The sequence below is a fragment of the Ursus arctos genome, unplaced genomic scaffold, assembly GCF_023065955.2.
Source record: "Ursus arctos isolate Adak ecotype North America unplaced genomic scaffold, UrsArc2.0 scaffold_4, whole genome shotgun sequence".
NCBI lineage: Eukaryota > Metazoa > Chordata > Mammalia > Carnivora > Ursidae > Ursus > Ursus arctos.
The window spans coordinates 42,394,427-42,411,236 of NW_026623056.1; the positions used below are offsets into that span (position 1 = coordinate 42,394,427).

Here is a 16,810-nt window from a genome sequence, read left to right on the forward strand (position 1 = left end):
TAGAAGTAAGGAGAGGTGGGGATTCTAGGAGAAGAGATCTGGGAAAAGTAGGGAACACAGTCTAAAAATAAAGCACAGATTGGCTTTTAAAAGGAACAGTATACTGGTCTGCAGTAACAATATTCACTGGAGATCTGATGTAGGATCGTAAAACCATGAGAAAATTCTGTACCAAGTCTCAGAAAGTAAGCCACTGTTGAACCTCGAAGATGGTGATTTAAAGGCAAATAAAAGAAAGTATTCTTGCTTCAAATTAAATATATGTATTCAAACTTGAAAAAATAGTTTTAAGAATTTTTTTAGTGAAAAGTAATAGATTCATAATGAATTAATGAGAGAAGATAGGGGAAATTTAGAGCACAGTTTTAATAACTAAGATCCATATTATGAAGAAGTCTGTGTTATCTGTTCATCAATAAATTTTCTTAGTGAATTGAATGGATGTGTATACTATGATATTTATTCTCTTTTGATTAAATCTTGTGTATTAGTCAACGTGGTGTTGAGTAGCAAAATCTTGCAAAAGCTATTTCTATAAAAAATGAAGCCCATATTTATCTAAGTCTCTGGCAGTAACATAGAGAAAATAGTAACCAAACGACGATCTTTCAGTTTTCACATATAAAAAATACCATGTCGGTAAAGAACTAGCAAAAATATTTCATATGACTGAATAAGTCACCAAACAACTAGAAAGATTCTTTTTAGTTAGATTTATATGTGACAAAGTCGAAGTATTCTCCAGAAACATCACTAACTGTTAGAGAAACATTGTTGGAACAAATTATTAAAATCATCATGTTGGAGGACGAAATGGACATGTCACATGTCAGTGTTATCAGAAGAATTAAAATACATTTACAAGAATTTAGTCAAACGGTCGCCTGATGTATTATGGAAGAAATTCACGGTGAGAAATCAGAAGACTTTGGATTTGGGTAGCAGCTCTCCAATGCATTTGCCATGTGACAATATGCAAATCACTTTAAAACTCTGATTCTCACTTTATCCATAAAGTAGAGATAATAATGCCTATAGCATATGAGTAGATGTGGAAGATAAATGAAATAATTTTTGTTAAAAACATTTTAGAAAATGACAAAGTTGATTTTCAATATTATACATTCTAAATCCAATCATATTGTCAGTCACAGCTGAATTGTGCTGATTGGAATTGAGTCTCTTCATTAAATGGATTAGCTGAAAACAAGCTGATATAATTAAAATGCTACTTACAAGATTTATAAGTAAAGCTTGATTTGTAGTGAAATGACCAAATCTCACTTCTGGCAAGAGGATTGTTAAAAGAAAAGATAAAAAATAAACAAAGAATTCGAAAACAAAAATAATGACATTACTTATAGAGAATAAGAAAAAATAGGCATGGGGTCCAATGTTTCCACACACAGACTAATATTTTTAAAAGATAATGTGGATTTTCCAGGTAGAAGTGCTTGGAGTGTGAGTGTTGGTGTCTGGAAGGTACACTAATGTGTGTGTAAAAGGATAGCTTTATGGAAAGAAAATGTTGTTCGATGTGTTATCAGTAGAGAGAAGCAAAACAAGGTTTGGACCCAAAAGCTTTGCAGTGGGGAAGGGGGGAGGATGCAGAAGCAACTATATGAAGGATACGATATAATGATGTGAAACTTACATGGAAGGAAAAGAAACTAAAACAGTGTGAGGAAGAAAATAAGTATTGGGAAAAGGACATTATACATCAAGACCAATCATATTGAAGCAGCACCCTGAAAGGGTCCTTAAAACGTTCAAGGTCACCACCTTCTGCACTCCTCTTAGAATTTAAATGTCTGATCTGAAGCTGGACGATCTGTACTCGTGTGGTTTTAGTAAGTTCCTTCTTACAGTAAGAAGTGTGATAGCATATGATTTCTTTAAATAGAGGAGTGGTAATCAAAAGTTTAGAGGTTGAGGCTGAGGAGAAAGGTCAGCAAGCTCCGGCTCCTGAAAAGAGTTGGCTCTGTCATAAAGGCTTATAAGTTTATTTAAAAATAAACGGCATGATTTAGAAGCTACTTTATCATCTCAACGATCTTTAGTAAAACACAAAGCAGTTTTTATGTTGCTATGAAGCAGTTACATTTGCAAGATTCTGTGTGAGAAGAGCTGGGCAGGTTTTCACAATCCTCTCTGTGATTCAGATACAGACAACTTGCGGTCAGGTTCATGGTTGAGAGCATGTAAGCAAACATTTGCTTTGATGTTTCCTCCTTTATAGTGTTCACTCTTCCATGCGCAATGCATAACAACAAGAAACAACAGCACATGGCTCAAACTCCATAATAACATTTTTTGATACATTCTTAATGTGAAAATGTGAAAAATGTGCCATAATTTTCTAGTGAGTAGGAGAGATACTGATAAGACTTTGATGTATAAGGAAACCATACATGTATTTATCCATCTTCTCAAAAGAGAGAAGAAAGGTTGGATAAAGAAAATTTTGGGGATTTAAAGGAGGACAAAACTAATACCTTCCTAGCAGAAAAAGAAATAAGTATAATCCTCCTAAAGAACAGACAAAGACTCACCTAAAAATGTAAGGTTTATTTTAGGGGGAAGGGAGAACTCCATTACAAAGCTTTTACCTAGCACGGCTACGGAAAACATCAAGGAGAGGCTTATCGTGTCTATCTGATTGAATGTGGAGATACTGTATTGTTGCTGGGATGGAGATTTTCTTTTGAACGCTACTTAATACACCAGCACAACTTACTCACCAACTGTTCGCCACAGGTGGAGTCAGAGCTTGCAAGTTTCTTAGCCACAAAGAATAGCACAAAGATGCAAAAAATAAAAAGTTCCATGAGGCCAGATACGGGGACATTGTGTTCACAGACTGAGTGGCAGAAAAGCTGGCTAATATAGTTGAATCTCCTCTGGTCTGTCTAGGAGAAACAAAGCCGGGAGGAGCCCTTAGCAGGACCGGACAGAAGTCCGCTTGCAGAGCTAATCCCAGAGCCACCTGTAGCCTCTGCGTGAGAAAGCAGACAGTGCTGTATTTGCTCATGTGGACTAGCAAGGGGGGCGGTTATTACTGATGCGGGGGAAAGACGTCCGGAGAAGCCGGGGCGGTTGGGAGAGGGTTGCAGAGAGAAAATGGGGAGGTGGGATGAGAACGAAGGGCATTCTGGCAACAGCGAGCACTGCTGCAAGGCTAATCTGAGGTCTGCATGCTAATAAAGGGCAAGACCCAGGGTTGCGTGCTCCACGTATGGAGGGCATGTTATGGCTCAAATATAATTTGCAGTAGGCTGATGGTTAGAACCGATCCTCTGAAAGCCTACGGAAAACACTAGAAAATGCACCCGTATATGACTTAAATAGTCACAGCAGTGATTGCTGAAGCTGAGGTTATTGCATAGACATGTTAAGCGATATAGCGATGGGCAGGAAGTGACATGGCAGCTGGAGAGGACCTAGAGAATACAGTGATGCTGGGAGCCGTGAGGAGCCAGAGGAGCTAACGTTCCCGGAAATACCCGACACTAAAATCAAATGGGATAAGATGTGGTCATAGCAAGCCCTTCACACATACTTTGGAAAGAGGGAAGGAAGCACCACAGCCACCAAGAGTGGTGATGTGGGCTGAGTCCTGTGCAAGACTGACCTCAGTCCCCAGCACTGTGCTGAGGGATCTATGGAATTCTCACAAGGACCCTTGGTCTGGATGGTATTTTCCACATTTTGTAGACAAGGCAACTGAAACTATGAGAAGTTACGTTTCTTGTACAAGAGATCTCCCAGGTAAATACTGAAAGCAGGGTTCTAATTCATGACAGGTTGACTTCAAAAACCATGATGTTAAAAACAAATTGAGAGAACTGAAATTGATTTTTAAAAATACAACAATGAATGTAATTTACTCTTTCCTGTTATTTAAAAAATGTTATTTCCCACCATACTGCTTTTAGACAAAGTAATTTATGGCATGCCTGGGGCAGTTAGGGTTTGTACAATTGAAATGGAAAAAAAAAAATCTGTTGGGTTTTTTTTCTTTCTTTCTTTCTTTCTTTCTTTCTTTCTTTCTTTCTTTCTTTTTTTTTTTTTTTAAGAAAAAGCCTTTCTCTTTCCCTTCCTTCCTTCCTTTCTTCCTTCTTTTCTTTCTTAAAAAGTTTGTCTGGTGTCTTTTAGTAGTGGTCAACTAACCATTATAAGAAAGCAACTTCCAAAAGGAGTTGATATGGTGGCAAATGGTATGAATATGGATAAATAAATTCCAATGTACAAACTACCAAAAATGAGAACTGAAAAGGACACTTGTTCCCTGGCCCCATGTAGATCTCTGAGAACTGCCACTGGGATCAGCAGAGTGAAGTACTGGTCCACATGGTTATTCTTGTCCTGGCTTCCGTCTTAAGTTGTTTCAACTCTATAGCTCTCAATTCACCTTTTTCTTTTTTCTTTTTTTAAGGATTTTATTTATTTATTTGTTTGAGAGAGAGAGAGAGGGCAGGAGTGGGTGGGGGGGAGAGGGGGAAGCAGGCGCCCCTGGAGCAGGGAGCTCGATGTGGGGCTCAATCCCAGGATCCTGGGATCATGACTTGAGCCGAAGGCAGACCTTTAACCAACTAAGCCACCCAAGCGTCCCTCAATTCACCTTTTCCTAATACAAGTGACAATATTATCTGCATTCATAAAATATCTTTTTTTAAAAAAGATTTTATTTATTTATTCGACAGAGATAGAGATAGCCAGCGAGAAAGGGAACACAAGCAGAGGGAGTGGGAGAGGAAGAAGCAGGCTCATAGCGGAGGAGCCTGATGTGGGGCTCGATCCCATAACACCGGGATCACGCCCTGAGCCGAAGGCAGACACTTAACCGCTGTGCCACCCAGGCGCCCCCTGCATTCATAAAATATCTTAATGGAGAAATTAAAATATAGTCATTTTAATCTATTATATAAAGAAAAGTGCAACTCTTAGCTCATTTTTTTCTATGATGGAAGCCCTTTTCAAAGATGCTAGATGATGGGTCATTCATGCATCTGACTTATGAAATTTGTTTCAAAAAACATTTGATTTAAAAAAGAATTACTGAAATCATTGCTAATGAAAAAGCATTGCCTGCCTGGCATTTCAGGCTTACAGATGATATAATAGAGATCCAAAAGAATGTTGGGTTTCTGGCCAAGGACATTTGGTCAACAATGTAAAAGCAGCACGTGCTAGTGGAAACCATTTTGGACAGAGAATTAGGGCCCTTACCCTTGACTTTGCTGTTGAGTAGACATGTGACCTCAGCTATGCCACCTCACTTTCTAGTGCCTCTCCTCTTTTTTGAGAGGCATGACAGTAACACCATCCTCATATTTTGTATTTGTGTTATTAACACTGAAGAAGATACTCCTAAGAGGATCAAGGACTCTCCCCAGAACCTGACCATTGTTCTAAGTTAGCTTCATGCAGTTTTTCTTGGTCACGTGTCTAATGCAATTTTATTAACTTTGTTTTATTTCTTTTCAACTGTTAAAATACATTGAAAATTTCTTTTCTGTTTATTATTACCACTGAAATGTCCTGCCTCCAGAAATAGCTGGACTTTCATAGCCATCCATCCACCCACCCAACACACTTGTGTTTATGCCAGTAGTGTGCAAAGATTGTGCCAGTTGCTGGGCGTTGCACTATTTCAATCATGTCCAGGAGGGTGAAAGCCACATGGTTAAAACTGTGGACCAGTTTATTGAAAGGAAAAGCTGAGGCCAGGAGTGTTACATAATAAGCCTGTGGGCCAGCCTGCTGCTTTTCTAGTTCTCTTCTGATCCCAGTCCAGCTAACTGTACTTTAGCGGCTCTCACCGATGCTGAGGGCTTTGAGTAGGCTTGAGTGGGAGCTCGAGGAGTTAGTCTCCACTCTTCCCATCAGGTATTAGTGAGAACCTTTACGGCTGCTGCAGAATAGGCTACAATTTCGTGAGCTGTTGAGTTGGAGGAAAACTACATTCCACCGGCACAATTCCTTCCTGCTCTATATGTTAAGGCGGCGAGAAAGCCGAGATTGGGAGTCTGTTTATATTCTAATTGATTGCATTTTTAAATTAAGAGAATCCTAAGGATGAAAAAAAAGTATCAAATAGATTTCCTACAGATAAAAATATCCTATTGCATGACGTTTCATGAAATGACATTTCTTCTGTAGGTTTTCCAGTGACTTGTCTCCATTCAAGCTGGGACTTCTCAAAATGTCTTACCTTGTCGCAGCTTTTCCACATAGTGGGAAATATTGAAGATCAGTGATACAACCAGAGCCAACCCCAGAAAGGCTACAATTATCCAGACATAAAACTGGCATTCCGAGTTTCCTGGGGGGGAAAAAACAGACATACCTATAATATAATAGCTGCTTACCAATTTGTTTTGAATTGAGTATTCCCACCATGAAAACCATAGTCTTTATTCATAATGAAGAACAAATCCTCTGCCAGGAAATTCATTACCGTTGACGGACAAAGGCTCCTTACAGAATTCAGGTGGGTATTGGTGGGAAGTCCCTGCATTCAGCGTAGACAGAAGGAAGCAAGCGTCCCACATTCTCAGTGTTGATGAAATGAAAGACATTTTTAGTCTAGCTGCTAAAATTTGACAACTGGTGACTAATTATAAAAACTTTGGTTTGAAATCAAGAACATCCAAATTATCCAGAATCATAATTTGCCATACTTTCCCCCTTTCTTCTCTTCAGTTATGGAAAACCACCTATCCCTTTCTGTAAATCCCAGTAGTAAAACAGTAATTCTGGCATCATCATAACCTAGTTTTGTCAAGACTGGCCACAAGGTATTTTTCTCATACTGCTTAGAGACCCATGAGTGGATGCTGGAGAGTCGATTATGCTTCTCTTTGCCCTTGTGAAGAGATTCTTTTTTCATTCCTGAGCCATAGAGGGTTTTGTGGGATACTGCCTATCAGTTGCCCCTGATTATTTATGGCAATCTTTACATGCATACGAGTGATTTCTAAGATAATTACCCTGATTTTATGTATCTTGGCCCTCAAGGCACTGTCTAGTTAGGGACGCAGCTGTGTAACGACAAGCAGAAGTGCCATGTGACAGCAGCAGCACAGAGCTTATGTTCCTTCCCAGTCTCAGCTCCCGTAGGACTGCCCCGAATCAGACACCGTGCTCGGCCCTTTCAAAGAAATCTAAACAGCATAATGTTAGATAAATAAACAGAACAGGCAAACCCTTAACAGGAGGGAAATTCGCCTTGTTCCCTATCCTGTCTTTAAACCAGCAAATAAAGAATCCTTAGACCAAAGTGTCCTTTGTGCTGCCCTCTTTTACTTATTTTCTATATCTCACATGTGACGTTTGAATTGTTGTGTTGTTTGTTTGTTTGTTTGTTTTGAGTACTTACTGACATCAGAGTGTGGTTGTTGAATTGCCCTCAGCGGTCCTGTGTATCAGAGGAGGTCTGTTTGTTTGTTCCTTTCTTTCTTTCTTTCCTTCCTTCCTCCCTTCCTTCCTCTCTCTCTCTTTCTTTCCTTCCTCCCTCCCTCCCTCCCTCCCTTCCTTACTCCCTCCCTCCCTTCCTTCCTTCCTTCCTTCCTTTCTTGGCACCATTTACTTTCAACATAGTTAGGTATATAGATGATTATATAGAATATATATGCATTTGTGATATAGACATCTACATATATGCATATAATTTGCATATTGCTTATTTACATATACTTTGCTTTTGTTTGAACTAGTCCGTGGCTCTTTAAACACCAATGAATCTGTCTACTAATATCAGCTACCTCCTCTTTAATTTCATAGCGTGTTATTTAGGTGTTCAAAATACCGTATACTCCACAGAGAATAGGACCATTTCTGCCTTCTGCTCTGCAGGGCCAGACATAATACACTTGGTTTATAAAGATTTTTAAAGAATTAGTTAATAAATGGGAAAGTTAACTGATAATGGTAGTGAAATGTGTGGTTTTATTTTCTTTTAAGGGAATTTTTATGTTTCATGATGTAAAAGGAAATTGCGAAGAATTGAATAGTCTTTAATTCTCCAATAGACCTACCAATTAATTTGGTTAAAAACACAAAGGTTTAGAAGAGTCTTATTTTTTCATCATGAACATAATCCCATAAATATTTATGAGGATTCTACAACATAGTAATCATTAAATACTTAAAATATACCAGAAATTCTAGGTATTGCATGGTACTGCCTATATTCCTAGAATTATTCCTTTGATTTTTATGTTTATGAAAAAAACACAAGTGCCTGACGAGTATACATTTTAAAAATCCTAGCAATATCAAAAATCCTAGCAAATCCTAGAATAACATGTAAGATTCTCTATTAGAGCATAAATGGGTCACTAATATTATACTAATTAGCCTTTTAAAAAAAACTAACCAGTGTGTCTAGGGAATTTTTACCATGTTATTATGTTATTTTTAGCGGCTGCATGGCATTAAACAATGTCTCTGTAGTATAATTCATCTACCCATTTGTCTAAGATGGACATTCTGATTTTTTAAAACGTTTTCTCTTACAAACAATAATGCAACGAACTTTTATTGGACAGGCATTTTGTGCATATGTGGGCTTATCTGTAGAAAGAGGCTCCTGGGAATGCAATTGCTGGATCGAAGGGAATTTTTAAGGCATGCTCTCAAAGAGAGCTTGTTTCCCATTTCCCATTGATAATAGTCCTTTCAGGTGGTTAACGTAACTATAATTGTGAACAAATGGGGCCAGCAAGTTGTCTCACTTGCCGGGTGGGTCTCAGTTTCCCGCTCTGCTATCGCAATATGAAGGTGTTAATTTATGCTTTCAATGATCAAACTAATGGTTAAATCCATGAATTCTGTTATTAAAGACTTCTTTTCTTCTTCTTGTATTTGTCACTTATGGACCCACAGTCTAGATGCAGTTCTAGGTTCTTCCACATCTTAAGGCAATTTGAGGGCTCGTACTTTATTTTCTACCGAGATAGATGACAATTATCAGTTCGGGATATTCAGTCTGTCGAGTAGACTCTAATCACTCACGCTCTACAGTCACAGTATTTGGTGACAAATAAATGAACTTTAGTCGCTACACAGAGTCCAGACTTGCTTTATATATCATCCATGTTCAATATTAAAAACAATTAGTAAGCTCAGACTAGCAAAAACAGCAAAGAATCAACCATAATCTTCTGATCAAGAGACAATCGCCGTGAACACCTTGGTTCATATACTTCCAGTTATTTTTCTCTGTGTAGAAATTGTTATGGACAAAAACACAAGATTCAATTATACTGACTATACTCTTATCTACTTTCACTCTAATAACTTATAGTGTGTTTCTTTTCCTATAAATAAAATATGCTTTCATTTCGTTTAGCTGCCCTATATTCCATGGAACGAATTTTCCATAATTTAAACAATCCCTTATTGTTAGACCTTGAAGTTGCTTGTGATTTTTAGTTATATAAGCAATGTTGTGATGAGTATCTGTAGCTAAAACTGTATATCCAACCGGAATTTTTTTCACATAAAAATTCATTTGCTAGATCAAAGGATATACACATCTGAAAGGATTTTGATATAATGATGGCTCAGGTTTTAAAACACAATATTAAGCAGACCCTTTTCAGGTCGGTCTAGCCTCGGTTCCTATTATTTCAATTGGCCCTGACTGTATGTTTATGGCTCTTCTGGTTCATCAGCCGCCATTCCTGGTAGCTACTATCTTTCCACACACTGTCTCATACAGTCCCCTCCTTTGTGATTTTTGGAGGAAGTTGTTCCTTCGTCTTTTCTCTGGAACCTGTGTTGTGGGAAGGTGCTTGCTCCTATCTCTGCCCTAAGCATAGAGAACACCGCACTTTTCTTTTCTTACCATGAACCATTTCCACAAAATGTTACCTTAGGTTTCCTATCTTTTAGGACTTATCTGCTATGCCTGCCCAATATTATACCGTGCTCCAATCATTCTGAAGCACTTAAGATTCGCAACAGATACCATACTTACCATTTCATGTCCTTATGTCTCTGTATATTTTCCCCTTTGCCTGAAATGCCTTCCCCTTTAGCTCTTTGACAGATTCCTAGTCATCCTTCAAGACTACTTTTTCTTTGAGGCATTCACTCTGTGCTGCCTATCCCCCACCAAGTGATATCTTTTATGTCTCTCTACATTTCAACACATATTGAAGTAATATTTGTTGAGGTAATCATTTATGTATAAAAATCTCTCTCGGGGCGCCTGGGTGGCACAGCGGTTAAGCGTCTGCCTTCGGCTCAGGGCGTGATCCCGGCGTTCTGGGATCGAGCCCCACATCAGGCTCCTCTGCTATGAGCCTGCTTCTTCCTCTCCCACTCCCCCTGCTTGTGTTCCCTCTCTCGCTGGCTGTCTCTATCTCTGTCAAATAAATAAATAAAATCTTTTAAAAAAAAATCTACTTGACTGTGAACTTCTCAAAGGACAGAAAAAAGGTCATATTCATCTTGGTCTTCATGCCTCAGTTTCCTCGTTGTACCTGTTTTTGTGGGAATTGAGATTTATAGAAGAGTATTCCTCACTCATAAGATGTTCAATAAAAGTTAGCTGTTCTTCTTCTTCTAAAAATTTTTTATTTGAGCATGGCTGACACACAATGTCACTTTAGTTTCAGATGTACAACATTTCTACGTGTTATGCTATGCTCACCTGAAGTGTAGCTACCTTCTGTCCCCATACAACACTTTTACAATACCATTGACTGTATTTTCTATGTTGTACCTTTTAGTCCAATGACTTATTCAATATATAACTGGAAACTATTGTTATTCTTATTCTTATCTTACTACTAGTAAGACTCCTATTTTTATTTCTGCAAACTATTCAGTACAAAGTAGGTTCTCATTAAACATGTGTCAACTACGTAGAAGATGAGTGGAATGAAGGTAGGTAATGTAATGACTGGGGCCAATAGAAAGGTTCTGAGCACCTATGAGGTCTAAACACACCCACAACCTTGGAAAGACAAGATGAAGATTCTATTACATTTGTCTCTCGTACTATTGAAAAAGGACCTACCTCAGCAGCTAGGGAAGAGATCCCTGTGAGAAAGGGAGTAGCACATGAGGCCACGTAATCTTGGTGTAAGTGCTCATTGACAACATCCTAATTCTTCCTGCCCTGAATCTATACCGAAGAACCTACAGATTATTACATTTTTTTCCAGGAAACTTGATACAAGGAAGTTGGTGCTAACAGCTAATCATCTGATTAAATTTATGGGGTGTCCACCACTATAAATATAAAATTTTATTTTCTTGTTTAAAAATCAGTCTTTGGAGAGTTTGGTTAGGGTCAGTGAAATCTTTGGCAAGAGGAATTTAGAAAATACTACAAGTTGAGGTAAGCTGTATGAGTCAGATGCAACCCTAGGAAATCTACACCTGCGTAAACCTGGGATGTTAATGATGTAAGAGTCATTATATCCACGATAACTTTCAGAGACATGAAGTGGGATGTGCTGTCACTCTCTTCAGTTTTTACCTTAAAGACCAATGTCTTTATTTTTACTTATTAAATGTGTACTCTCCTACTATGAGAAGAGAAAAATAAGGGTTTTCCTATATGCTGATAACATGGTTATCATAAATCAAGAGTGGCCTCATGAAATAATTGTTCTTTTTGGTTATTGTTAGAGAAAGAATGGATAATGTGTAGCTACTTAAAATTATTGTTTTAGCAAATATCCATTATTTTTTTCAGCCTAGTAATTATATCACCATAATATGGTATAATACAGTATAGCTTACTCAAGAACGCATATTACAGCTAATATTTTATAGAGTTGGCCAGAAAGTTGCTTTGTTTCCAATGAAGCATTTGATAAATGTATTAATGATTTACCTTTGGCCAAATTGGGTGACTTGTAATCTTACATTAGAAGTAGTTGAATCTAATTTTCCCAAAGAAGACATACAGATGGCCAACAGACACATGAAAAGATGCTCAACATCACTCATCATCAGGGAAATACAAATCAAACCACAGTGAGATATCAGCTCACACCTGTCAGAAGAACTAAAATTAACAACACAGGAAACAACAGATGTTGGCAAGGATGTGGAGAAAAGGGAACCCTTTTACACTGTTGGTAGGAATGCAAGCTGGTACAGCCACTCTGGAAAATAGTATGGAGGTTCCTCAAAAAGTTGAAAATAGAGCTACCAGCAATTGCACTACTAGGTATTTACCCAGAAGATACAAAAATAGTAATTCAAAGGGTACATGTACCCCGATGTTTATAACAGCATCGTCAACAATAGCCAAATTATGGAAAGAGCCTAAATTTCCATCAAGTGATGAATGGATAAAGAAGAGGTGGTATTTTATTTATATATAAATATATATTTTTATAAATTTATATTTAAATATATATCTTTATAAATTTATATAAATATATAAATTTATATATATATGGAACTTATCCTTGAGAGAAGTAACAATTTACTTCGTACTTAGTGTTTTTTTTCTTTCTAGTTCTCATAGCATCTAGTATTTAGTATATATTCAATAAATAGTTGTGGCCTGGGTAAATAAAATAGAGCACTGTATAAAAAGGCATACTTCAAGGCAAAACCCCTCATCTTATTTTTGTAATTACACTGATTCTAGCTATAAAATATCCTATCATTTGCACAAATTATATTTCAATTAGAAGTTTCCCTTTATCCTTTTTAATTAAAAGGAGCACTAAAAAAGTTGTATCAGTCCATTAATTGGGACAAGAAGACAATTTGCTCTCAACTACAAGGAAACAACCAAATCAATGGCATGAGCCTACATTTTACATAAAGGCCTGAAGGAAAGTCCTAGTAATTTTCATGAAATATGTTAACAACGGTAAGGCAAGAACTTAGACCACACTGTGCATTCTTCTAGGGCTCGGTTTTGCCATTTACTGTAACAATAAATTGGTTTCACATAACCAACTGGAGGCCTTTGAAAACACAGGCCAAATTCTAAAGTGTGGGGTTGGTTTAGCATGGTCTCTGGTTTTCCTCTGATTTCAGGAGTCTCCAACTCCCATCTGACCTCCTTCTGTTTTCCAAGATTTTTTCCTTGTGTAATGTGATACGAGTTTTAAACAGGAAGGTTTTCATTGGGAAGCTTTGTATTTCATGACATTCTTGATAGCTTTCATAATTTTTTAAAAAAGATTTTATTTTTAAGTAATCCCTACACCCAACATGGGGTTGAACTCGCGACCCTGAGATCAAGAGTCACATGCTGCACCGACCGAGCCAGCTGGGTGCCTCAGCTTTCCTAATTTTTAATGCCCCCATTCTGAAAAACAAAAAACTTACACAGATGAGAAAAACAAAAAGGTAGAGATTTTCAACTTGAATGACAGATCTATGTAAGTGTACACACACACACACACACACACACACACGCTTTCACACCTCCATTCACCCAGTTATTTCCCATATACAGTATGAGTATCTCCAGACCCATGTGGGTATCTATTCAGCATAGATAATTCTTCTTATGCTATTAGATGCACAAAGTGCTCAAAAGTTCTTGCCCAACTAATGTAATCTTTAGTATCATTATTCCATAATTGTAATTACTTTCGCTTAAAAAGCTTTTATCAATTTAAAAAAAACTCCCACACAATTTGAATTTAGCTCTTCACACTGTTAAAAAGCCAAAGGCCTCAAGAAGTTATTAGTGAGGCAACGACAGCTAGGAAAACCATGATTTAAGTTTCTGTCTAGCTTTCAACTGCCAGGGGCTAATCGTAGTAGCTTTAATTCTAAGACCTCTGACTCCTTTAATGCCAACAGTACTTGGCAGGCACTGTATCTGGAATTCACATTTGCATGTGCTCTGGAGGGAAACCAGCTAAGCAAATGTATCGTTTTTCTGCTGATGGGTTTGATTCATACAGAAGCCTTCGCTTAACTAACAATAGAAAAGCAATACATATAATCCCTTAATTGTTTTTTCCTTCAGGGAGTCTGTAACCGAGACAATTGTATGAGTTTATAGTATAGAGCATATGACTCTTCATGATGGTTTCTCTTCCTTGGCTTGCAAATTCTGTCGGAGCACTGACCATCTCCTTGTTGCTTTCCATGAATATGTATATCTACTTTAGGCGCCCCAGAAAGTTCAAAGAAAAAGTTCTGATATAGCAATCCCCATGGATCCTATGCAGAAGAGTTTTTCTTACTGTGGTGACAGCTTGGTGGAAGTAGGTGCGTTCTTGTTGACTCTTTGTAGCACGTTGTCAGTATCCGCACAGCCCCCCACCCCACCACTATCCATCGCCATCACCCAATAAAAGGCATTGGAGTCATAGATAGAAGCGGTGGAAGGAATTCTCAAATCCACTCCCAGGCTTTTGAGTAAATAAGATATTGTTTTAAATGCAGAATTTGATATCTGCCAACCTTAAATAAGGGTCTGTTATGAACAGAGGATAATTTGAATGGATGGTGTATGTTGGGGAAGGACGGTGATGGGGAGAGGGGCTGCAGCAGTATGGGGCACTGGAATGTCTGCTTCAAAGTGCAGAGGAAGAGTGAGTGCAGGCACTTCCTAGCTGTGTGACTCTTTGCGTCTCACTGAACCTCACTAAGCCAGTTGTAAAGCTGGAGTTCAGATCCCCATCTGTGTGACATCTTTCTAGTACCTCATAGTTGCTCTTAACCAACACTTAACTGAATTTGTTAAAGGGAACAAACATGTGGAGGGAGGTGGGGGGAGATTTTAAGACAGTATGTTATAATTCCCCCAGTACTGGACTACTTGTCACTTTTATAATTAAACTTTAACTGGGATTGGTCAACTTGAGAAATCCTACTGGGATTTCACTTCGGTGCTGCCCAAATCCCTGCCGTTGCCGAGCCTTTCCTTATCTGTGTTTGCCACTCCATTTTATAGATGCACTTATTGTTTTCTGTTGGAGAAGCGCCTTGGCGAGATCCTCTTAGGCTGTCCTGGGTGTGCGGGAAATCTTCATCCGACAGAATTTTAACTACTGTGTTTCTTTATTGTTTTAAGAAGGAAGGCCTGTTAAGTTTTTTCTCTCTTCTTTCTAGTTCTGGAAAACTGAGAGAATGAAATAAAATTCAAAATGCCTGGAACTGTGACCAATAATGATGTTGACAATCTTTCCTGGATTGACTTTCCTTAAAATCACTGCCCACATTACCTAAATGAAATGATGAAACACATTGTCTTTGACCCATCTTTAATTTAAAGAACACCTAAGTTTAAAAGATGATTCATAAATTAGTCCTACCTCATCTCTAAAGGAAGGACTCATGGTTCTCGGAAAGGTGATTGAGGCTCAAGGGAAGAGAAAACAGTAAAGACAATGAAAATCCTTTCTTTTTTTTTTTTTTTTTTTTTGGAAAACAACAATGTGTAACTAGGTTGCGGGTCACTCTGTAAACTAAATTAACGGTAGCTCACAGGAGTTGTTCTCACCAGTTGATTCTGCTGATATTGATTGCACGCAGAAACACGGTAGGAATTATGATATTGGCCCATTTACTGATGCAGTGAGCGCAAGGCATTTAGGCAGGAGAAAAGGAAAGACTTGGGTTTTTCTTTTCTTATGTTGCTTTACTTAACTAGGAATAATTTCGCTTTTTCACACTAATTTTCTTTTTAACTTCACCTGTGTAAATGTAAAAAATACTATTGTCTCTCACATTAAAGTTTTTTCCCCTCCTTTTAAGATCTATGAGTCTTTAACGGCAAACGTGATATTTTTATCTCTCCTGTGGCATTGTAGAAGGTCTCAACTGACACTAGAGGAACTCTTGTATTACCTCTCAAGGGAACATCTAAACTACAAAATGGTATGGAAGAAATTTTATCATAACTCTCATAAAATAGAATTAATTAATCCCAGAAATAGTTGAATGTCTATTCACTGCCTTTGGCCTTCCCACCCTTCCGGAGTTCCCCAACACCACCAGCTCATGGCAACTGTTCATAATATTGCCATGTCTAGTTTTTGCAGGGCCCTAGCAAAACTAGAACCATTGTTTTTGTTCTTTGCTAATTTATGAACCTGGAAAAATTAAAGACAGGTATGCAAATCATATGTCAGGCTTATGTTCCCTGTGTGGTTAATCCAATCAATTCACTTAAAATCCAACAAACAAAATACTGGGAAACAAATTCACAGAAATTATATATAATATCTCACACAAGTTGATATTAAAAGTACTATAAACACAATAAGCAAAAGATAGAATCAGACAATGTGCAAATTGTATGATAAACAGTTTAAAAACCCATGCAACAATGTGCGGCTTCATTATAATCAAAGTAATGCATTATCAACAATGGGCTAGCATATTGCACTTTTATTGGTAAAGATTTTTTTAGGTGGTACCAGCCTGCTCAGGAGAAACACGCTAGGATGAGAGTGCACTGACATTACTCTTGGAAAAGCAACTTGATAATAATGAGATTTATAGTGTGCATAACCTCTTAGTAATGCCAATTCTAGAAATTTTTCCTAAGAAAATAACCCTTACTATGGGAAAAGTATAGAGATGTTCATCTTTCTGTCATTTGAAATATAATACACTGGATACAACATAAATGTCCAACAATAAGGAAACTATAAATAACCCAATGGATGTCATTGTCTACATTCATCCAAAGTGATTAGGCAGAAGTTATCATAAAAAGGGAAATACTTATTTTCTAATGTTAGCAAAAATCTGGATATAGGATTTTATGTTCATTATTATTTCAGGTATGAAAAGCAAACCAAGTAGAATGTATTGAAATAAAAGTAGGAAGGAAATACAACATAATATCTTGTGT

The 16,810-nt window shown here is 37.6% G+C and overlaps 1 protein-coding gene across 1 annotated transcript in view; it reads right to left on the bottom strand.

Annotated features, from left to right (window-relative positions):
* LOC113251071 (T-cell receptor-associated transmembrane adapter 1) overlaps positions 1–16,810 on the bottom strand; it is a 32,659-nt gene that overhangs the window by 14,915 nt on the left and 934 nt on the right. Inside the window, exon 2 of the mRNA XM_026492891.4 lies at positions 6,215–6,325. Coding sequence (XP_026348676.1) covers positions 6,215–6,325 — 111 coding nt within the window. The remainder of the gene's footprint in view (positions 1–6,214; positions 6,326–16,810) is intronic.